The sequence below is a fragment of the Artemia sp. Qi Xiang Cuo genome, chromosome 12, assembly GCF_049724085.1.
Source record: "Artemia sp. Qi Xiang Cuo chromosome 12, ASM4972408v1, whole genome shotgun sequence".
In the NCBI taxonomy this organism is placed as follows: Eukaryota; Metazoa; Arthropoda; class Branchiopoda; order Anostraca; family Artemiidae; genus Artemia; species Artemia sp. Qi Xiang Cuo.
This window is the reverse complement of record NC_142805.1, coordinates 31,431,520-31,456,165: the sequence shown is the minus strand read 5'-3', so window position 1 is coordinate 31,456,165 and position 24,646 is coordinate 31,431,520. Positions and strand designations below refer to the sequence as shown.

The following is a 24,646-nucleotide window of genomic DNA, read 5'->3' as shown; positions in this document are numbered from 1 at the left end:
AACTGAAAGGCTTTGTTTGACTTGTGTGTAGGAAGGAAGTTGCGGCGGGAGCTTTGTTTGTTAAAATATACAGTTCAAGTTACTTTACCGCATTTTTGTCTAAGTGAAGGGAGCTTCTATGATGCTAACCTTGCTTTATACGTTTTTCTCTTGAAACTTTTCCGTAATTTAGTTAAACACGACCCAATATCCTGAGAATAGCTACACTTAAAGCTATGTATTCACCATAGATATCATGCTAGTGACTTCATTGTTCCAAATAGAAGTGGCAACAGGGCCGGCTTCCGTGATAGATTTTCAGGACCTAATGTGTGGAACTCTGTTCCTGAGAGCATTCGGGTGGCTGAGCACCTGGGTTTATTTAAAAATAAATTGAAAAAATATTTGTTAGGTCAAGTTTCATAGTTGTTTTTTATTTATTTATTATGATTATTATTATTATTTGTTCCTTCGTTTATGTTAATTATTAGTTATTATATGAGTTGTATGTAGCTGCCAAGTCGCAAGTGCTTTTTTTTATTGTTATTTGTTGCTCCTTTCCTTATAATTAATTATTAGTTAGTAGATGAGTTGTATTTACCCGCCCAGTCGCAAGTGCTTTTTTGTATCTTTTCTGGGGCGGGTATTGGAACATTAGTTAAATGTATTTTTAATGTTAAATAAAATGAACTGAACTGAATGTCTTGAGTTTCTCTTCTTCTTTTTTCTTTGTGGATAATAGCAAATTATTATTATTGCTTCCAGCTTAAGCCTGGCATGTGCATCATAGAAATTTGCTACTTCTATATGTGCTAAGAGATGGTAATGTACCAGAAACAGCAGTTGTTTTTTTTGTTCTTGGCGCTGCAGATTAACGCTGATGGAATTCCTAGATCTTCCTCAATTTCTGTGTTTTTGGTTGGCTTAAGCGTCCAAACAGTCAATGATTCATAGTAATATTTATGTCTTATAAAATGGAGGACATTAGGCTTACTTAAGCTTAATCAGTTAGACTCTTGGGGTTTAACTTTCTAACGAGCTTGTAGTAGTGGTACTGATCAAGAGTTTTTGAAATCTCTGCTTTGGCCGACCACCAAGACGCTTCACCACCAGAGATCAAAACTGTAAGTAAAGTTTAACTGTTAATTTTTGTAAAATGGATAATATATTATGAGAGCTTTGCGGTGTTGTAGAAGCGGTGAAGGATTTCGAATGTTACACTTGCGGCCGAGAGACTTGCCTTCTAACAAAAGGCAGAGGTCGTAGCGGCTGATGCTGGTGTTGAAACAGATTATCTACAATTAGAATTGTCAAGGTTAGCTAGGTTTCAGAGAAGAAACCCTGAGTTTGAGAATTATTCAGTATTTTGAGCCAAAGATTTGGCATGATCGTTCTTTGAAGGGCATTCACGTGTGGAATGATATGTGGTGCTGGGACTGGTGAAGGGGTGGACGATAGTCGACCGAGGAACCAGTTTGCAGGCTATGAGAAACCCGGGGGAAGTGTAATTCAGCATGGTGCTAGGACTGGTGAAGGGGCGGACATTGGTCGCCTGAGGAACCAGGTCGCAGGTTATAATGAGAAACCTGGCAGAAAGTGTAATTCAGCGTGGTGCTGGGACTGGTGAAGGGGTGGACGCGGTCGACGGAGGAACCAGCTCACAGGTTACAAGGAGGAACCTGGAAGAAGTGTAGGGGATCCTGGATCGGGAAGGCCTGAACTTGGAGCGGAATGGGGTAGGTGGTCGATCACCGAGCCCTAGAAACCCTGCAGGTAGCGCGCCTAGTGAGAGTGTGATGAATTTGCAGAGAGAGATATATACAAATTTGACCGATAGCGAGTTTCTTTTACTTCTTTTATTATTATTTTTTTATTGGCTAGGAGGCGTTGGCAATGAAAAAGGGTACCCTAAACATCTATAATTGTCATGCCAAGCGTCGTAGTGGACTCTGTAATAAAGTTATGGCATGAATAGTTACTTATGGGTGGATGGATATATGTCAGATATAAAAATAGTAAATTATTTGAATTTTCGTTTTTGATAAAATAAATTTAGAATCAGAAGATTTGGGAATTATAATGTGTGTGCGTAGAATATTTTTTTTTTTCAAATGATAAAACCATCCTTAGGTCAAAGTTAAGATCCAAAGTACCCCTTTTCGTGTTTTTTCGTCGGATTCGGTCGGTCCAATGGGGAGTGCGTTTAGTGGGCCAACAGGAAAGAAAATTTGCATATTTTGGTTGGTTTATCAAGCCGAGTCTTAATATAGTAGAGAGACGAGAGAGAGAGAGAAAATGAATAGGAACTAAGGACATGAGATGAACCAGTTATGATTAAATTTGAATTAGAACAGAACAGAAAGGTGGTTCTGAAATCAGGAAGCCAAAAGCCAAATACTGTAGAGCCTTCTAGACCTAATAAGCCTAGGGAGGGAAGCAAGCCAATGAAGTTGAGAGGTTTTTACAAAGAGCATTTATAAATAAAAATTTCTTTTAAATTTTCTTCAGTTTGCAGTCATCTGAAATCTCCGTTTTTTTATTTTATTTTAAGGGAAAATGCAAAAGATTGATTTTAAGATTGCTTAAAAGTTCCTTAAATGAAATTAAGAAAAATAAAAGAATTGGATTGGGAAATTAGTAAGGACAATTCCGTGATTGGATCATCAAAATACCTGAAAAATCCTCATTTTTTTCTATTTTTATAAGGATGGTTTTGTTCAGATATATTTTTACTGTAAGGAATTTTTTGTTCTCTTCGATAACTGTTAATTTTTTTTTTTTAAGACGAACAGTGTATTTGTTACTTAAGTGTAGGGTCTGCGAATTCTCTGCGAACAAGATTGCAAGTTTTATGTCAGACAGTGACATTTCAATTTGACTATTCTATTAAAATTTTTACGAAAGTGATGAGTGAACACAGACTTCCCTTTGGAACCCCCTTTGGAAATTTACAATTTGGATCAATCCTGCAAGACCCGTGAAGTGACCAATGATATGACATTTTGTGTAATATTTTTTTCTTTAAGTTTATACTTTAAACTGATTTTATGTCGATTTAAAAATCCTTATTGATATGAAATAGAAAATGTTGTTGGGTTTGGAAACTTATTTTTGGTAAAAATAATTTTGAAGAAATGGGTGGGAAATCTGTAGACTTTTTAATGTAAGTCTTGGAATAGGAAACATGAAACCTAATTTTAATGCAATGTGGGTCAATTGTATCTGAAATTTACATTGGATTCTAGAAACCCTAAGTAGAACACGGGTTTATAGAATTTATGACGCTTTGTCTTGTGGAAATGGTAATCAGAAAAACTAGATTTATAATACCAGAAAGTGAAACTCGAACAATTTTAATATAGTAGAACGTGCTTCTAAGAGCCTTGGAAATCATTTTATATACGGATTTCTGAAGTGTTACAAGTAGTTACTCTCGTGCGGTACTTCTGTAAAGTTCTTCTCTTGTGTTTGTTATCAAACCATGTATATAGACTTATTAGAATAAATGAATTGTTTATAATAAAGAGACTCTTCTTCTATCTCCTCTCACGGGAACCCTTACCTCTGAAAGATTAGGCTTCACGCTTACCAATACACGGATACTGATATTACATGATTATCAATGTAAACCCGGATATCACCAGAAAGGAGTAGTAAAAGGTTTACACAAAATTCAAACTTTAGCGTAAAGAGCAAGGTGTTGAAGAGGGAGTAATTCCCTTCATAAACTTGATAATTTCTGCTCATTTTAAGTTTTAATGTTGCTCCTTACTTTCAGTCGAAAAAACACTTGTTTTTCTTATTTGATTTCTGATCGTTTTTTAAATGATGCCACGAGATCTGGCCCAACCTCCACGGAGAAATCCCTATCCCCACGAAAATATTCTCTAGACAGTTAAATCCCGGTGAAAATTTACCCCGGACAATTACCCTAAACAACTCTTTGCGTAAAATTGAGACGGAAAAGAGAGAGCAAGACATATAAAAAGAATTATGTTTAGGAATTCTGGTAAATTCCCCCAGTGCATATATTCCCCTCACAAGTTCACCCCCTGGAAACTTCCCTCTCCATGAAAAATTCCACCTTGGAAAAACCCCCAGCAGAAAGGTCGTTCCCTCCCCATACGAAAATGTATACACACTTCCCAATAACAAATACTATGCGTAAACAATAGGGAAATTTTATAACTTAAACCACCTTTTCCCTGGGGCTGTGGAGGGGTCATATTACATCCAAAGGCATCGTTATTGGGCCTTTTTATTATAATGAACAAAATGGCTATCTCAAAATTTTTGTCGGACGATTTTGGGAAAAGGGGGCGGGGGAGGGGGCCTAGTTGCCCTCCAATTTATTTGGTCACTTAGAAAGGGCACTAGAACTTTTAATTTCCGTTCGAATGAGCCCTATCACAAAATTCTAGGACGACTGGGTCAATACGATCACCCCTGGAAAAAGAAAAACAAATAAATAAACAAATAAACACGCATCCCTGATCTTTCTACTGACAAAAAAAAAATACAAAATTCCACGTTTTTTTTTTCAGATAGAAGCTTGAAACCTTTACAGTAGGGTATTCTGATACACTGAATCTGATGGTGTAATTTTCATTAAGATTCCTTGGGGGGTGTTTCCCCTTAATTTCGAAAATCAAACAAATATTCTCAGGCTCCTAGCCTTGAATAGGTAAGACTAAACTTTATGAAACGTATATATTTGAAATCAAATAGTTCGTGGTAACGAACTGTAAGTATGGAGCGACCCGGCTCAATGGTAACCGAAACTCTAAAAAACGAAATTTTGATACCAATAGATACATCAAAAGAATCAGATTTTAATTCTGATTTCAAATATATAAGTTTCATCAAGTTTAACCCTACCTATTAAAAGTTACGCGCCTGAGAAAATTTGGCATATTTTCGAAAAAAGGGGGAAAGACCCCCTAAAAGTTATAGAACCTTAATGAAAATCACACCATCAAATTCAGCGTATCAGAAAACCCTACTGTAGAGGTTTCAAGCTCCTATCTACAAAAATGTGGAATTTTCCATTTTTTGCCAGAAGAAAGATCACGGATGCGTGTTTATTTGTTTTTTTTGTTTTTTTTTTGTTTTTTTTTCCCTAGGGGTGATCGTATCAACCCAGTGGTCCTAGAATATTGCGGGAGGACTCATTGAATCGAAAAATTAAAAGTTCTAGTGCCCTTTTTAAGTGACCAAAAAAATGGAGGGCAACTAGGCCCCCTCCCACTGTCATTTTTTCCCAAAGTCACCAGACCAAAATTTTACTATATTCATTTTTATAAGCACAGTTAAAAATGTTGCAGATAAATTTAATGAAGTAACTTGATCCTTCGCAAGCCCCAGGGAGAGGGCTAAATACCTTCAACTTTACCCCAATTTAACTTATAGTATTGGTTACTTCGAACTGGCTCAAAGGTAACTGAAACTCTAGAAAACGATATTTTGATACAGATAGATACATCAAAAGAATCGAATTTTAATGCTGATTTCAAATATATAAGTTTCAACAAGTTTAATATTACCCATCAAAAGTTACGCGCCTGAGAAAATTTGACTGATGTTTGAAAAAATGGGGAAAGACCCCCTAAAAGTTATAAAACCTTAATGAAAATCACACCATTATATTCTGCGTATCAGAGTACCCTACTGTAGAGGTTTCAAGCTCCTATCTACAAAAACGTGGAATTTTACATTTTTTGCCAGAAGAAAGATCACGGATGCGTGTTTATTTTTTTTTCCCAGGGGTGATCGTATCGACCCAGTGATCCTAGAATATTGTAGGAGGGTTCATTGGAATGTAAGTTAAAAGTTGTAGGGCCCTTTTTAAGTGACCAAAAAAATGGAAGGCAAATAGGCCCCCTCCCACGCTCATTTTTTCCCAAAGTCACCTGATCAAAATTTTGAGATAGCCATTTTGTTCAGCATGTTCGAAATTATAATAAGTATGTCTTTTAGGATGACTTAATCCCCCGAAGTTCCTGGGAGGAGGGCTGAAAGCTATGAACTTTACCCACTGTTAACATATAGTCTTGGTTTTTGGGAAGTACACCGTACAGACGTTTTCAGGGTAGATTTTGCCTGGTAGTGGGGGGGGGGTGGGGGGTTATGTGGGAGGATCTTTCCATGAAGGAAGTTTTCATGCGGGAAGGGACATTGCTATGAAGGGGACGCCGGACTTCCCAGCATTATTTAAAAAAAAGGATCAGAAATTAAATATAAAAAAACCAGTTTTTCAACTGCAACAGCAGCAACATCAAAACTTTAAACGAACAAAAAATATTACATACATGATTGGATTCACTCCTTAGTCAATACCTCGCTCTTTAAGCCAGGGATTTTTTAGTACTTTCATAAGAGCTATTTATTCTAATTAACGGCCTTTGTGATTAAGCGGTCAGTTTTAAAGAATTGGAACAAAATTCGAACTTTCGCTTTAAGAGCAAGGTATTGACTAGGGGGCGAACCCCCTAATACACGTATTAAATATATATGAATATAGAAGTTCGTTACGTAAATTAATTCGTAAGTTACGTATATTTATTACTAATAAAAACGTTCGTAAATAAAATGAAACAAGTTTCGAGAAAGCCATTTAACCAAATAAAAGTAAATTAATATGCAAATTTTGTTTTAATTATTCATGTACTGTGAGCTAAGATCAAAACCTGCATTTATTCAAAAACATTCAAAAATTAAATATAAAAGAAAAGTTTATTCAACTGACAGTAAGGAGTGACAATAAAGCTTAAAACGGACAGAAATTATCCCGGATATGAAAGGGACTGTCCCTTCCTCAACGCCTTGCTTTTTACGCTAAAGTTTGACTTTCTCACAACTCTATTTTTTTTAAACAATAAAAAACTTTAGCGTAAAGAGCATGGCGTTGAGGAGGGGACAGCCCCCTAAATTGACCATGCGGATGCAAAAATACCAATGGCACTTTCTTGCGAGTGGTGGAACACTCCGAAACTTGACATTTTATTATATTTTGGTGTTTCATGCAAGAAAATACATGTTCCACAAAGTTTGAGGTGCAGTTTTATGCTCAAATAGAAATGCCTAGAAGCCATAGAATGTTTTCATAGCAAACTAACACGATTAGTTAAAAAAAATGGCACAGTTAAAAAAAATGGCAAAACTTTATGAATCTTGAACAGTATTGGAAAGTATAAACAAAATCAAATCGAATATTAGATATATAATGATATTAATTTTTGAAAGATCAATCATTTCAAGTTTTTTTTTTTTCACTGTAATTTTTATTTTTATTTTAAATGCCTTAAGAGATTGAAAATAATACATTTTTAATATACGAGTAGTTCGTTTTCAGTGAAGCACTAATGACGCAAAAGGCTTTAGGTTTTTACAGTTAAAGAAGGGGGCAGTATCCAAATTTTGTTTGCAGAAAAACTATATTTCTTTGGCCCAATCTTGAAAAGAACTAATAAATTAAACTGAATATTTGATGCATAATGATATTAATTGCTGAAAGCTCATCAGTTCAAAATTTTACTGTAATTTTAATATTTATTTTCAATATTAAGTACAAAAGAAAATATTTGTAATATAATTCGTTTTCAGTAAAGCGCCAATGACGCAGTAGGTTTTAGGCTTCTGCAGTGAGACGATACCCAAACTCTTGTTTGTAGTTATTTTAATTTGATTCAAACGTGATTTGCATATTCAATTTAAGTTTCACTCGTTATAAGATTTATTTATTCATTTACATTAATATATATTGTATGTTTGTTTGCATTGATTGTTTATTTATTTTCTGTTCGTTTTAAGTTTCATTTTTACTTCAGTAGCAAGATATTTTTTTTCGTTTTAAGCTTGATTTGCATATTCAATGTAAGCATTACTCGCTTTAAGATTTATTTTTTCATTTATATTATTATTTGTTGTATGTTTTTGCTATGATTGTTTATTTAATTTCTGTTCGTTTTGGGTTTCATTTATTCTTTAATAGTAATTTCTAGTTATTTTGAGTTTGAATTTTAACAGGTATTTCTATCCGCTGAGCTTAAGTTTAAAATGGCCTTTACTTTTATTTTAAAAACTTATTTTTCGGAAAGTTTTTTTTAATTGATTTTTGTTCCTTTTTGATTGCAAAAAGTTTCAAGTTTTTTTTGGCATGGGGGGGGGGGTGCTAACTGTCCGATTATTCTTGACTTTAAAAAACGGATCTAAAACTTTCAATTTAAATCGAATGAGGCTTTTATCAAAGTATACAATTACCTCTTTGATAAAAACCTTATATATGAGCAATATACAGCTTGCATAACTTGTGGACAGCGATTGACAACAATGAATGGATTGAAAAAATAGCTCCAATAAGGGGGTTTAGACCACTTGCTGACACAAAGGGATCACGGCTGTTTGGAATTGACCTTAATAGGATTTTGTGTGCCAAAGCAATTTTGCATCTATCACAGAGTATGTATTTTAACCTTATAATTGGATAATTATAATAGATTTCCTATGTGTTCTTCCCATACAAAACCCCTTCCCATAAGTTATAAACTCCCCTTAATAAGTTATGCCCCAGGGCATAACTTACAACGCCTACCCCTGGGCCCTGGTGGGCTCTGTCGACACCGTAGTTTTTGTTATCAGAACTTTGAACTATTTTAACAAAATGTCTATCTCCAAATTTTTCTCTGATGCATTCAGGGCGTGGAGGAGGGAGAGGGGCTAGTTGCCCTTCAATCTCTCTTCACTCTTAAAAAGTGAACAAGAACTTTCAATTTTCAATCAAACGAGCCTTCTCTAAAGTTTATACGAGTATTGTTCCATAAGAAATAATATGAAGGATTCGGAGAATCCTTAAATTACAACCCTTGCCCTGAGGGCTTTGGGGGAGTTGTAATCCTCAAAGACCTAATTTCCAGAACTTAAAACTACGTTTAAAAAAATGGCTGTCTTAAAATTTTGATTGGATATGTTTCGGAAAAAGATGGGCATGAAAGGGGGGTTAGTTGCCCTCAAATCACTTTTGACTATTACAAAGGGCACTATCCCTCGGAATTCCCAATCGAATGAGCCTTTTTTGAAGTTTCTACGACACCGCCTTCTATAAAAACCTTATATGCCCCCATGCCATAACTTAAAACCCCTGCCCTGAGGGTTGTGGGGGATTATCCTCCTCAAAAACATATTTTTTTATCTGGAAATCAACTAGGTTGAACAAAATGGCTATCTAAAAATTTTGATTGGATGTGTTTGGGGGAATGATGGGCGTGGGGGGGGGGGGCTAGTTGCCCTCCAATCACGTTCGTCTATTAAAAAGGGTACTATCCATTTAAATTTCCAATTGAATGTTCCTGTTTTGAAGTTTCTACGACAACGCCTTCTATAAAAACCTTGTATGCCCTCAGGGCATAATTTAAAACTCTTGCCGAGGGTTGTGGGGGAGTGTCCTCCTCAAAAACATATTTTTATTTGGAAATCAGCTACACTGAACAAAATAGCTATCTCAAATGTTTGATTGGATGTGTTTGGGGAAATGATGGGTGTAGGGGGGGGGGGCTAGCTGCCCTCCAATCACTTTTGACTATTAAAAAGGGCACTAGCCCTTTAATTTCCAATCGAATGAGCCTGTTTTGAAGTTTCTACGACAATGCCTTTTATAATAAACTTAAATGCCCCCAGGGTATAACTTAAAACCCTTGCCCTGAGGGTTGTGGGGGAGTGTCCTCCTCAAAAATATATTTTCAATCTGGAAATCAACTATGCTGAACAAAAATGGCTATCTCAAAATTTTTGATTGGATGTGTTTAGGGGAATGATGGGCGTAAGGGGGGGGGGCTAGTTGCCCTCCAATCACTTTTGACTATTAACAAGGGCACTATCCCTTTGAATTTCCAATCGAATGAACCTTTTTTGAAGTTTCTACGACAACGCCTTCTATAAAACCTTATATGCCCCCAGGGCATATCTTAAAACCCTTGCCCTGAAGGTTCTGGGGGAGTTTCCTCCTCAAAAACATATTTTCTATCTGGAAATCAACTACGCTGAATAAAATGGCTATCTCAGAATTTTGATTGGATGTGTTTGGGGAAATGATGGGCGTGGGGGGGGGGCTAGTTGCACGCCAACCACTTTCGACTATTAAAAAGGGCACTAGCCCTTTAATCTCCAATCGAATGAGCTTTTTTTGAAGTTTTTACGACAATACCTTCTATAAAAACCTTATATGCCCCCAGGGCATAACTTAAAACCCTTGCCCTAAGGGTTGTGGGGGATTGTCCTCCTCAAAAATATATTTTCTATCTGGATATCATCTACGCTGAACAAATTGGCTATCTGAAAATTTTGATTGGATGTGTTTGGGGAAATGATGGGCGTGGGGGGAGGGAGGGGGCTATTTACAGTCCAATCACTTTTGACTGTTAAAAAGGGCACTAGCCCTTTAATTTCCAGTCGAATGAGCATGTTTTGAAGTTTTTACGATAACGCCTTCTATCAAAACCTTATATGTCCCCAGGGCATAACTGAAAACCCTTGCCCTGAGGGTTGTGGGGGAGTATCCTCCTCAAAAATATATTTTCTATCTGGGAATCAACTACGCTGAACAAAATGGCTATCTCAACATTTTGATTGGATGTGTTTGGGGGAATCATGGGCGTAAGGGGGGGGGGGGGCTAGCTGCCCTCCAATCATTTTGGACTATTAAAAAGGGCAGTAGCCCTTTAATTTCCAATCGAATGAGCCTGTTTTGAAGTTTCTACGACAACGCCTTCTATGAAAACCTTATATGCCCCCAGGGAATAACTTAAAACCCTGGCTCTGAGGGTTGTGGGGGAGTGTCCTCCTCAAAAATATATTTTCTGTTTGGAAATCAACTACGCTGAACAAAATCGCTATCTGAAAATTTTGATTGGATGTTTTTGGGGAAATGATGGGCGTGGGGGGAGGGGGGCTATTTACACTCCAATCACTTTCGACTATTAAAAAGGGCAGTAGAACTCTCGATTTCCAATCGAATGAGCCTGTTTTGAAGTTTTTACGATAACGCCTTCTATAAAAACCTTATATGCCCCCGGGCCATATCTTAAAACGCTTGTCCCGAGGGCTATTGGGGAGTGTCCTCCTCAAAAATATATTTTCTATTCGGAAATCAACTACGCTGAACAAAATGGCTATCTCAAAATTTTGATTGGATGTGTTTGGGGGAATAATGGGCGTGGGGGGGGGGGGGCTAGTTGCTTTCCAGTCACCTTCGACTATTAAAAAGAGCACTAGCTTTTTGAATTTCCAATCGAATGATCCTGTTTTGAAGTTCCTACCCCAGCGCCTTCTATAAAAACATTATCTGCTCCCAGGGCATAACTTAAAACCCTTGCCCCAGGAGTGGTGGGTGATGGTTCGCCTCACAAATATATTTTCTATCTGGAAATCAACAACACTGAACAAAATGGCTATCTCAAAACTTTGAGTGGATGTGCTTGGGGAAATTATGGGCGTGGGGGGGGGGGAGGGGGCTAGTTACACTCCAATAATTTTCGATTATTAAAATGGGCACCAGCCCTTTAATTTTCAATCGATTGAGCCTGTTTTGAAGCTTCTACGACAACGCCTTCTATAAAAAACCTAATGTGCCCCCAGGGCATAACTTAAAACCCTTGCCCTGAGCGTTGTGGGGGAGTGTCCTCCTCAAAAACATATTTTCTATCTGGAAATCAACTATGCTGAACAAAATGGCTATCTCAAAATTTTGATTGGATGTGTTTGGGGGAATGATGGGGGTGGGGGGGGGGTGGCTAGTTGCCCTCCAATCATTTTCGACTATTAAAAAGGGCACTAGAACTCTCGAGTTCCAATCGAATGAGCCCCCTTTGAAGTTTCTACGACAACCCCTTCCATATGAAGTGCCTCTGGGGGAAAAAAAATAAATAATAAAACATTGGAGCCGTATGGCCTTTACTATAGGCAACGCTACAGTGTTGCCTCTCATTCTGTTGGGAAAGAATACAACGCAAATGACAATATCCCCCTTGATTATCCTCCGGCTTTTTATTGTTAAAAAAAGCCCCCTCCTTCTTCTTTGCTTTACGGTTTTCTCCTTTAAAACATTGATATGTCCCTGAGAAAATTTAAGCTATAATTAATAGTCGTTAATTAGGGAGTTTTTAACTAGGTTTGGGAAATTCGACTAATTCAGCCGAAATAGAGGTTATATTCTACTGGAAAAGCTTCCAGAAGGATTAGTTTTACTAGAATTCTAACTAATGATAATTGCTTTTCTGTCGAACTATAAAGGAGGTTTTTCTTCTTAATTTCTCGGCTTTTCTTGACTGCTTTCAAAACCATTCGGTAAAGCTTATTACTGAGGTAAAAGCTCCTAGCTCCTCAGTTTTACCAGGAATATTCTTTGCTTTTCTTTTTATTAAATGGGAAGACATTTTTTCCTAATTGAAAGCAAAGAGCGACGCTAAGACTCAAAATAAGGAAAAACTATTCTATATACAAGGAGATTGTAGTTCCCACCAGCGCCCTGGTCTTTACTCTAAAGTTTGACTACTGTTTTCCTGAAAGTCTTTTAAAATGCAGCAAATATGGGCTGTTGGTAATTGCTACTGTTCTATTTAACTATTGTCACACAAGATCCCCCCCTATATTTTAAATTGTTTCGATATTTTCACTGAAATGTGTTGTGTTTTTTTTCATTGTAGGATTGAAAAAAGAAAAAAAATGTCCCAACTAGATTTTAAAAAGTAAGTTTTTGCCCCTTTCCCCCTGCGTTTCCGTGAATAGGCAGCGCTGGCTAGATCATTCACCATTGAAGTATTGAGATAAGAAAATCAAACTTTTTCATAAAGAAATGTGGGAGTTGTATAGAGTGTGATAGTCCAGTCATGTACCTGAGAAGACATTTGAAAATCTTAGCCTAAAAGGGCTTTTTAGGATTCAGACACCCCCCTTCCTCCCCTCCAAAAAAGATTCCACTTAACTTCTCCTTATGCTTAGTGGGCAATTACACAAACCCGTTTATTTGTTCGAGTAGTGTTAGTTATATTTTGGCTGTATTTATGTTATTTTTTTGTTTTAACATAAAAAACTAAAATATAAACATTATAAATATAAATCACTACGCCAGGGAAAAATGTTAAGGAACGAATGTGCGCGTCGCGGCACTATTGCCTCTGAAACGGGAAGGCTGTATAAACACATTTTCTATAGCTCTAGTTCTAAACAAGTATGCTATCTCAGAATTTTCGCTCCACAATATTTTGACCCTATTCGGATAAAATTGTTGTTCTGCAATAAAAATTTACAAAAACCAGCGCTTTCGTATATCATGGTATCTTTGCTTAAACGGTGCAGTAGAACTTTTTATTTGCTTTCGAATGAGCATTCACTTGTTATATCACGACCAATAATTCGAATGAAATGTATATATATGTATATATATATATATATATATATATATATATATATATATATATATATATATATATATATATATATATATATATATATATATATATATATATATATATATATATATATATATATATATATATATATATATATATATATATATATATATATATATATATATATATATATATATATATATATATATATATATATATATATATATATATATATATAAAGAAATAAAAAACACATCCATCCATGACCATCATCCGTGGAAGTTTGAATAATATGCTTAATAGTATCATAAAACAAAATAGTTAGACTACTACAAAATAGTTACCCTTAATTAGTTGTTTTTTTAATGAATGGTGATTCTAATAGAGCTATCTCGGCTTTGATTTAATTTTAGCGGAGTTTCGGTTCAAGCCATGACTCTAGAGTATCTTTGGTTGATTTCCAAGGCCAGTATCCCCCAACCTTGGTCTTGGCCCGTGTTTCAACTCATAACCGTTCTTAACAATTAATTTAACCAATGTTTTAAAAATAATTACTAGTCCTGAGAGTTATCTTTTCATATTACCAACTATCCTATGACTGCTTGTTACATATTTAGAAGCTCGAGATCAGCAGTGGATAGTGTGCTCTTTATGAAATGAAAATATAAGAAAAATAAGGGCATGTGTCTCAGTATGATGTTTTTGCAAGGGGTTTTCCATTTAGGCGCATTTTCTGTAGGTAATTCACGTAATCAATCTTTCTTTTTTAAGGTCCATCCATGCGGCCGCTATAGGCACAATACTGTCGTTTTAATATTAGCGAAAGAGCACGGCTTGAAGAATCTTCGAACAGTTCATCGTCTGGATAGATTAACTTCAGGTCTCTTGATTTTTGGACGGACGGCTGGCAAAACTCGAGAGCTGGAACAGCAAATAAGAACTCGACAAGTTTCTAAAGAATATGTTTGTAGAGTCGAAGGAAAATTTCCCGAGTGAGTAATGTATATTTTTATTGTTTTTTCCCTTTCAAGGTTCGTGGCTTTACATCATACGCATGCATTGATTTTATTTATTTATTTATTTTTTAGATGTTTTATAGTTCATGCTGAAATGGTCAAAAAGATATATTCTGGTTCTGGCATAGTATGATATCGGACTTCAGTAAACAATGTTTAGGCATTGTTAAAATACTTTGTCATTGTCTTAAAAACAATAGTTTTTTATTGTCCTTCTGAATTATTTGGTCATATATTTTGATGAAATACTGCCTTAAGCAAATTTTTCTTGTTCAAGGACTTCGATAAAAAAAAATTATTTTCTTTAAAGAGCTGTTACCTCACACATACTGATTTGCTACGTTTAAGTAACTTTTGAAACGATTTTATTGAGAGTTTACCATCGGTCTCTGCAATCACAACTCCATCACCAAACCTCTCCTTGATTTTATGTAAACTTTGCTATGCACAGGCTCTTAAAAATCGCCAAAAAAAAATCGTCTTGAATAAATCACGAACTGTTAACTGTTCGTCATTATTTGCTTCAGAGAACCGCATAACCTCTTCAAATTCTTGCTTTCTATTCATTTTTGCTCGCATACTTCTCAGTTTTTTTTTCTGAGCCTGTCAGTTGGATTTTATGTTTGTTTTAAAGAAGTTCTTGCAAGATGCAAAGTTGCAGTATCATGTTTTGTGTTACACAACGTCGGCTTCATGTAGGTTCAAATTCACTGCTAGAATTTGGCTGTAAACTATCTCAGACTAGTGATCCTTTCGCTTTTGATAAAGTGCCAACGAACTTTATTCTAAGAGTACGAATTTTCCTTCTTGAGAGTATTCTCGAACGGAATAAATAATCGGTTTGGAAATTGAATTGTTCCGTCAGGCGACTTGAACTCATATGGAAAGGCTAAGAATCGCCAGTGCTGGTCAATACTCTTTCCATTTGCTTAAGAACTTTGGCATGACTTGCGAAAACAGCCCCGCACAACAGCCCTCACATCGGTTCACGTGAGTTCATTTTCACTTTTTACTTGATTCGTTCATTCTTCTCGGTCCTACTTCAGCTACAATAACTCTCTCGTCTGCCGCGAGTATTTCTTTCTTTGAGATCAAACAAATCATCATTATATACCAAAATAGAATAAAAATATGAAAATAGAAAAACTTAAATTAAAATTGGTTGGAAGAATCTTCAAAGAAAAGGGGCGAAATAGAAAACATTAAGCATTTGACGCATGAAATCTTATTCTGCTTCAGGATTGTTATTTTGCATCAAATAGAAAGAAAAATTTCCAGTTAATGAATCGGAGACGTGAAAATCCTTCGGACCTCGTGGACGATGAAGGTTTTCGAAAAAAACGGACTTTTATTCCTTAAATTTGCTTCAGAGACTACCTCATCCTCTTCAACCCCAATCCAAGCTGCTGTATTGTTCTAATGTATGTACGGATATTAAATCAAATCCCTTAACCACTTGAAATAAAAATTTAAATAGGGATAAAATCCTTTTAATAGACAGTGTTTCACAATGTATGTGAAACACTGTCTATTAAAAGGATTTTATCTCTATTTGAACTTTTATTTATCGTCATGGAAAGGCAGTGTGGTCTCCGAAATTATCTACGTAACCACTTTCTGAATTCGATATTGTCTTCACTCTTCTGTCTCGGGATTGTGTTTGGGGGGGGGGGGGGGGGGGTAAACGCTTAGACTCGTAGAAAGTGGCAGGGTGAAGGGAACCCCAACTAACAGACATAAAAAAGATAAATAAATCTGGATTTAAGAATTTATTACGTCCGATTTTCTTTGTTGTTGCGACAACAAAACAGAGCATTATTATAAATCATCTTGACAGTAATATAAAGACTTAAAAAAGCAAACAATTCCAACAAGGTTGAACACGTAAAGATTCTAACTTGTATTTTACCCAATGTAAGTACGGTGGTTGAGTCGCACGAGGGTTCAGTTGCAGGGTGATTCAGTTGCATAGGGGCTCAGCTATGCGGTGGTTCAGTTGCACAGTGGTTCAGTTGCACGGTGGTTCAGTTGCACTGGGGTTCAGTTACATGGTGGTTCAGTTGCACGGTGGTTCAGTTGCACGATGGTTCAGTTACACGGTGGTTCAGTTGAACAGTGGTTTAGTTACAGGGGTTCAGTTACACGGTGGTTCAGTTACAATGGAACCCTGAAAACGAACACCAAAACTAAGATTAGCCATTTTTTCAGCATTGGCCCTTCTCAATATATTCAGTCATACCTACTCTTGACAAACCATTTGTAAATATCAAATATGCATTCGGCTGAAAGTGTGGGAGGGGGTATATGACAATTTTTTTGAAGAAGAAGGCTGAATGTATCACAGTTTTGAGTATCTAAGTGCATAGAAATCTAGCCTTAAGTTCCCTAATGAGGTTTCTTTATTGTAAACTTCCTATGTGTTTTTTACGGGTTTCTGTCTCAGGAACGAATTGGGTTGTTTTTTCTTCAGGGGAATGGGGGAAATAGCTTTTCTGTTATAAATTAGCTTTAAAATATTATGAAATTTTCTGTAAAGTATTCCATATACAATGATATAGTATAAGTTATTATTCAATATAAGAGCCAAACTTTATCTGACAGTGAATCGCTATCCTCAAAATGAAAGCGCTTATCTCATACTGCTTCTTATTTTCAAAATGAGAGACATTAAGAACAGTGTTGCCACTCGACCGGCACCGCTCCGCGGCGCCGGCCTCGTCAAAAAGCGGCATTTCCGCGGCATCCTTGAACCAAAATGTGGTAAAAACCGCGGCATGCCCAAAATTCTCGGAAAAGCTGTGTTTTGTATTTTTAAGAGAGAATGGTTGAAAAATCTCGCTTTAATATTAATGTTGATTCAGTGTCAAGTCAAGTGTGGTGAAGATCTGTCATAAATTTGAGAAAACACGTGCAGTCTATCCTTCTTTTCAGCGGTCAAAGGTAAGGACGGTCAGCTCAGTCCGTGAACAAACATTTGTCGTTCATAGTTTTTGTCAAGCACGCAACAGAAGTAAAAATGCAGAGGTACCACAGCAGGGAAAGTCTAATGTAGGAAAACCGTATAAATGTGAAGTGAATAGTGAAGAAATTAAAAGCGATTTTCCCTTGGGCCTTCAAGCCTATCCAATAGAATAATTGATGGGTAACTAGATTCTCGTATCTTAACCTTTTTCGATTAATGTTTAATGAAAATCAATATCAAAAGCTTCAAGAAGCAACATTCATATAAATAATACAAGACAAACAGACAAGATTAATCGGAATCAGACTGTTCACGTGTGTCACAAACAATATCTTTGGCCAGACCATACACAATGCTTTGGTTCAAAACGTTACAGTCACGAGAAGAGGCACTAGCCTTCACTTTGTGTACACGCTTGACTAGTCCGGGTTCTAGCTCTAGCACTGCCTTGCCCGAATCAAGCCCTCCTTTAGAACAGTGCTTAAGTCCACACTTGGTTTTAAGTTTTGCCGAATGAATCACTACACTCAGTTGGTTTTGCTTATCAGTATTCACTTCCTTGAACAAACTTGAGCTCGGCACTAAAGTTTGAGAAAGGGAGTGAGAAAAAGTACTGAACCATTTTCCCGACATTTAGGAACATCCGACTACCATTTGGTGACTTCGTTTGCAAGATGTGGTGCCAGTAAACGACAATATCCATGTCATCTACGTCAGGAAGATCGACAGTACTAGGTAGAGCTACACTTGGTATAGACCGCCATTCCTGCTCTAGCTTTGCTTTATTCCAAAGCACAGAATCGTAGTAGTCGAAGAACTGACGAAGGCTGGGAATTTTCAGTTCATAACTAGAGCTTGGGGTAAGCAAGTGTACCAGCTCGTAGATATTTTCAGAGAATGGAAAATGGTCAAGAATTTGTTGAACAGCTTCGACGAAGAAATCCCTCGCGGAGCAACGAATTCGGAGACTTTCCGCTACAAAACGGCCTGGTAACTACTCTCGTTTCGAGCCCCACAAGGAAATCGTACTCTTTGTAGCCAATATAGACATTTTCGTCGGGAAGATAGTTCACTTCGTCATACCGATTTATGTCAAAAGGGTTGACTGTTCTAATATTTGAAGGCTTCATAAGGTTCATGGCTATTGTCCGAAGAAGTTTTTCCACCTGGGTTTTCATAAGGTGAATAGGGGTTTTTCAGACTGGAAGATGGTGTTGAACTCATTCAGCTCTACTAGCAGGTACTCGACAAAAAACATCATAACCCTTGAGTATGGGTTGTTTAGTGTCATTCTTACATGATCATTTGCATGCGAGGGATAATCAAGTACCAACGAGTCCCAGTCCAACGTAAGAGTAACCCACTGTTCGAGAATACGGCGTGCACAGTTTTGAAACGACAAACAGCGTGTTGGAGCCAAAGCAAGGAATCTGTGCTATTCTACTTGAGTAAAGACTTGAAATTCCTTCCTATATGCATCTTGGCGTTTTGCACTGTGCCTGAAATGATTGCTCACAGTCCGACATAGATCTTCGAGGCTCTTGGACAGTTTTTTTGCAAGCAAGACTTGCAACTAGGGCACACAGATGGCAGCTACATTTCACAACTGTAACCCAGGGACATTTCCCTTCAACAAGTGTTTTGACTGAGTGGTTTATCCCCATCATAGCATTCGTTGTGTCAGAGCAGAATCCGACCCAGTTTTGTAGAGGAACACCCGCCTTCTTGACATCATCCATCACCTTCACTAGCTGGTTGAATAGACCAGATGCTGATTCGTCGCTGCATTCGACAAGAGCGAGCAAATCTACCTGCACATTCGTTACTTCGTCACAAAAGCTGACACAAACAGCAAGTTGTTTGGCTACAGAGGAATCTGTGGTCTCGTCAATTACTACGGAGAAAAGATTCATTTTCAGGTTTTCAAGAAGCTTTTCATGAAAATGAGGGTCCAACGCTTGTCAAGAAATATTAGTTGCTTTAGTTCCACCAAGAGTGGCCTGGCTTAGAAGATCTGGGACTGGCATACTTTTCACAAGTTTCCGAAAGCGAATAGGGTAGATCGTGCTCAACGAGAAATGTCACTAGCTTCGCTTCAACAGTGGCCACTCTTTCGATTTTTGAATCACGAGAAAAATGAAGACTAAATGCCATGGTCTTAAAAGACGAAGTTATCCACGCTTTTTTATTTTCTTCGTGAGCTTTGGTCTGTTTGTGCCTTTTTGTGTCGTGTTTCCCTTTTTTACAAACGAAATCCTTTTTGCAGCAAATACAGTGAGCTAAATATCCACTGTTTTGACCGGTCTGCATCTTTCCTTTTCGTGACCATTCATTAAAGTCAGATTCTCTTTCCCACTAAGTCTTGTATCTTTGGTCTGCCCTTTTCTTTGTGATCCCCGGTTTTTTGTTGGAGGGTTCACCATTGTCCGAGTCTTTATCACCGTCCTCATATTCCTGATCGATATCTATCACTTCTACCATTATGTTGTAACACGTTGGGTCTATAAACAAGAGAAATATTTAGCTATTATGTCCCTTTCTTTCATGGATTGACTTGCTGGTGAAAGAAACGAATCTGTATTAATTTAAGTTCTTCCAGCACCAGCCTGCTGAGAACTCTTTGTTCTTTCCGGGTAAATGCATCGCCGGGAATCCGGCTGAAGTCAGAAATTTGGCAGAAGTAAGGCAGGAAGTTTTGATACGTTTCGTCAAAGCAGATATGACGTCAAATCAAAGTAGATATGACGTAAACACACATATGTTGCGTTTTTGCTGATACCCCTGTCACCACGGTAACTGCGGATCTGCAGTTACCGTGATATCTGATATACGGTCCACTGCAAAAACGACTATTATATTGCCGAAATTGCACTTTTCAAAAGTCATCCCAAAAGAAAAACTGATATCCAATTACATAAGTAAGTGCTGAAGTTGTTTTTCGCCCATTTGAGAAAATTTGATGAAAATGAGATGACTTTTCAGATACCACGAGCAGATACCACGGTCGGACCGTGATATCTGAATATCAGCTACCGCGGTAGCAGGCCAGATACCACGACAACTGCAAAAACGCCTTTTGACCGTGGTATCGGATACTACGGTAACTGCAGAAACGACTTTAGACCGTATATCGAATACCATGGTATCTGCAAAACCCCAACTATTGTCGTATAATAATACTATTTATGACCCACTCTATAGGTTTAAGATAGTGGAGAAATCAAAGGAAAGAAATAGAGAGAGTACAAAATAACACACATAACAACAAACACCACTCAATGAACAATTCTGTTTCCAAATCTGGATTGTAAAATTTGTTTACCGAAAAGGGCTGAAAGACCAAATGAAAATGCGTTACTTGGTTGCCCAGGCTTACTTAGACACACATATTGAAGCAACGAATTAAACGGATACGTCAATTACGATCCTATTCGGAGAAAGTATTCTTCCCTAAGGTTGATCATGAAGTTTGACAGCCTGACGAGGACCCCTGCCAAGAAGGGCCGAAATATCCGTTGTATGCATTACTTGAATATATTCACGATTAATAAAATTCCATACAGTGATATTCCCTGTCAGATTTGGGGTACCTCTACAGCTAGTAACTGTGTTGCATGCGTGCCGAAAATGATTTATGACAAATAGGTGTTCACGCACTGAGCAGTATTAACCAAGCTCATTTGATTGGGCCACTGAAAAGCCGAGTTTGTATTGAGGTTCAAAGTTTCCACGTCATAGTAGAACTTTGTGCTGTGAGCAAGGCCTTAAATATTCTGAACAACATGCTAGAGAAAACAGTAAAAATGCCAAAAACTCCTCTTAACACAATCCAATATTGCATTGTATTCACTTAAAATACACATACAAAAATTTGCTTTTCAGTTCAATTTTAAGGAGTCCAGTGAAGAACGGATACCTACAAGAGCTAACTGTTTGGATCACAGATTAAATTTTGTGATTCCATAGAAAACTTTGGTCTTGTTCATTTTGGGTGCCTGTTCAACTATCATCTGTTTAGGACTTCTTTTGTTTTGCTTGTCGGGATCTCGAAATGTAAATGGAGGGCTACCTATGACATTACAAAAGTTGCTCGTCTTTCCGTCTGTAGCCTGAGAACGATAACTGTCGAAGGGAATGATATATTTTGATGAAACTCGGTGGGAGGATCCTTTGGGTCAAGGGAAAGGTCGAGTTCGTAGATGGGCTCTGTAGCCCTACATTTAGGGGTGGGGATTCAAATTAAGGGACGGACAAAATATTTTTAAACAGCTACTGAGATAGTCGATTATGGGGTAAGAAAACATGCTGAACACGGCAATGCGAACCATCTTCTTGCCGGACAAGTTGTTCGCCTGGAATCCGGCCAAAACCGGAAAGTTTGTTAAAAGTAAACGTTTTATTTGAAGTTGATAAGATGTTCGATTTCGGGGTAAGAGAGCATGCTGAAACCGTATATGACAATCGTTTTTTAGCCGGACATATATTTCGTCCGGAATCCGGCTGAAACCTGATAATTTGTTATACGTATATTTTTTATTTGAAGTTGAGTAGATGCTGGAAATAGGAGTAAGGAGATACGCTAAATTCGTTTCGGAGCTTCAATTTTTCGCCAGACAAGTAGCTCCGGAATTTCGGCGAAACCGGAAAATTAGCAGAAGGCAGGATTGTTTCGATCGGTATCGTCAAAACAGATATGACTTACAGAGGTAAACACACATGCTGAATCCAAATCTGAAATTGGTTTTCTCAGAGGATTAGCCATTTGGTTTTAATCTGTTTCAAGATCTTTAAGAGCAAAAATGTTCATGGAGTCTGGCGAAGACTGGATCTAGCGAAGAAAAAACCTAATGTCTGGATTAAATATTGAATTTTTGGGATCCCATATAACCTATGGTCTTGTTTTTCACTTTCACCGAGGCAAATTCAGTCATCAGATATAATGCGTCCAGCCAGCCGCGTCGGAGGGTAGAAAGGCTGGACTCAGTCGACAAGTGCTAACAAGGAAATTGCTAATTTCGGAAAAAATTATATTTCTTAGCTGTTTCATCATCGTGATTTTGATGATCTCTTCTAGTGAGAATCGGGCTTTCAAAACTTTCGGTAAGAACTACACCTCTCGTTGATGTCTCGTTGACACCTCTCTCATGATGAATTCGAATTTTGAAATGATGAGGTACCGAGCTGGCAACTAGTTAAAATACGCATTTTGGTAAACAGAAAACAGATCATAGAACCCGCCCAACCCCTAGGATAGGCCAGTACTTTTTGGCTCAAAAAACTTTTTCTGACCCGATTACAGCCAGGGCCCTAACGACTAGGTGGGAGGCGCCCCCCCCCCAAATAGTGTCGGCCAGTCTTTAAAAAGTAGCCAAGTCAACGCGCAGCGCCTCTAATTTTTCTTGAAACCAGCCGAATTTTTGTCAACACAGTCGTTTTTTCTCCCTAATATTAGATTTTTTCTGCCGAAAACAGCCGGTAAAAATGACCAGCCAGTCGATAAATACCCCCCCCCCCCCACACACACACATTTTAGCTAATAACGGATCTTACGACACCTAGGCTACTTAAATATAGTTACTACTTACCATCAATACCATCAGACAATCCTGTGAAATAAGACAAGTCTGTCTGTCCTTATTGCTAACTTGAAAACACTTGGGCTGAGCTGACAGAGGTCTTGAAGTCATGAGATGAACTGAGAAACTCAAACGTCAAAGTTTCGTCAAACCCGCAAAAATAACTCAACCCCCGTCGAACACACTGGCCTCCCAGGTGACAAGCTTCCGACCGCCGACGGGTCATTAATTAAGGTCCGTAGTTGACTTCCACGATACGAGTCGGGCGCGTCTTTGAAATTCTCATTTTATGCAACAAAATCATTTGCGAAAGATAAGAAACTTTAAGTTGGACAAATTTTACATACGGGAACAAATGCGGCATAAAAAGCCATTTCGCTGCATAATCGCTGCGTGCGGCATGATCAAAATTTTATGCGGCATTTCTCTCAGAATCGCGGCGTAATGCCGCGAAATGCGGTATAAGTGGCAACACAGATTAAGAAACATCCTCATAGAGCCGTGATTCCCAACGTGCGGCACAGGCCCCACCGGTGGGGCATAGCAATATTTTGGTGGATCCTGGGCAGGACTGCACCCTTCGGCTGACTACTTGAGAGCATCAATTTTGAAAAAAAAAACATTTGTCCTGTGAGTGACGTCACATTCAAATGTATTTAAAGAGAAAATCTTTTAAGCCTCCTTCAGGTGAGCTCACGCAAAACTTCGAATGACAACTTGAATATCAGAAGTGGTGCATCAGGACTTTAGAAATACCTAGGTAAAACATGGCCCAAAATCGGCTGGGAATCACTGCTCTAGAATCTAGTACATCTCTACCCACTAATCGCACTCGGGAACACCTATATACATGGGCGCCCATAAGCTGAATTCCAGGAGGGCTTACCTGGTCTAATTGGCACTTTTAATGTTATATAACAGAAATCTCAAATCAAAAATACAAAAATGAGGCACTGTCATTCAGCCAGGAGGGGGCTAGTGCCCCCTCCTGCCCTCCCCCTTATGGGGGCCCATGCCTATATACCCAACGAAGATATGGAAATTGGCTTTAATTGGACAAAAACATTTAAAACTAAGTTTCATTAAAAACTAAGTTTTCCTTAAGGATGAGTATTTTGGAAACAAAAAAGGGCTGTTAATTTATTCATGAGTAGTAAGGCAATGCACAGTCCGGCCAGTGATTGCGTAATATGCCTTACCACGGGTCAGTCACCTATGGATCAAGCCAGTGATTGCGTAATATGACTTACCAAGGGCCAGGAATCTATATATTTGAACCATACGCCTGAAGGCAGGGGTATTTGTGTATGCTTTAAACGAATTGGGGTTACCATGGTCATTAGCATCGATGTACCATTTCTATAGATGCAATAGTAATTTGAAAAATGATGTGCAATTTGCTTGAAGGTATATACTGTGTGTATGCGCCCGTACCAAACAGGTTGTTCTGGTAGACCCATTCTACAGGTCATTACACCTTTGCCAAGAGGAGCGAGTATAACTTGATTGGTGATTAGGATTTGAATAAAAGGAAGTTTTCTTTACAATTCATATTAGTAAGAGACTTGAATTCAAATATAATAGTTTATTTGCAAGTATATTAGTGAGAAAAAAAAATGAGTGGTGCATTTACATTATTTGAGATTAATGATGTAACCGACAGCAGCAGCAGCAGCGATATACGAGTACCTAATGTAGCTGTAGAAATAACCG

General features: G+C 37.7%; 1 protein-coding gene across 6 annotated transcripts in view; it reads left to right on the top strand.

The window, feature by feature from the left end:
* The window catches only part of LOC148946013 (pseudouridylate synthase RPUSD2-like), a 323,761-nt gene that overhangs the window by 238,124 nt on the left and 60,991 nt on the right, over positions 1-24,646 (top strand). For all 6 annotated transcript variants that reach the window (XM_089097950.1, XM_089097954.1, XM_089097952.1 and 3 more), the window contains exon 8: positions 14,151-14,371. In XM_089097950.1, the coding sequence (XP_088954076.1) occupies positions 14,151-14,371 (221 nt within the window). The remainder of the gene's footprint in view (positions 1-14,150; positions 14,372-24,646) is intronic.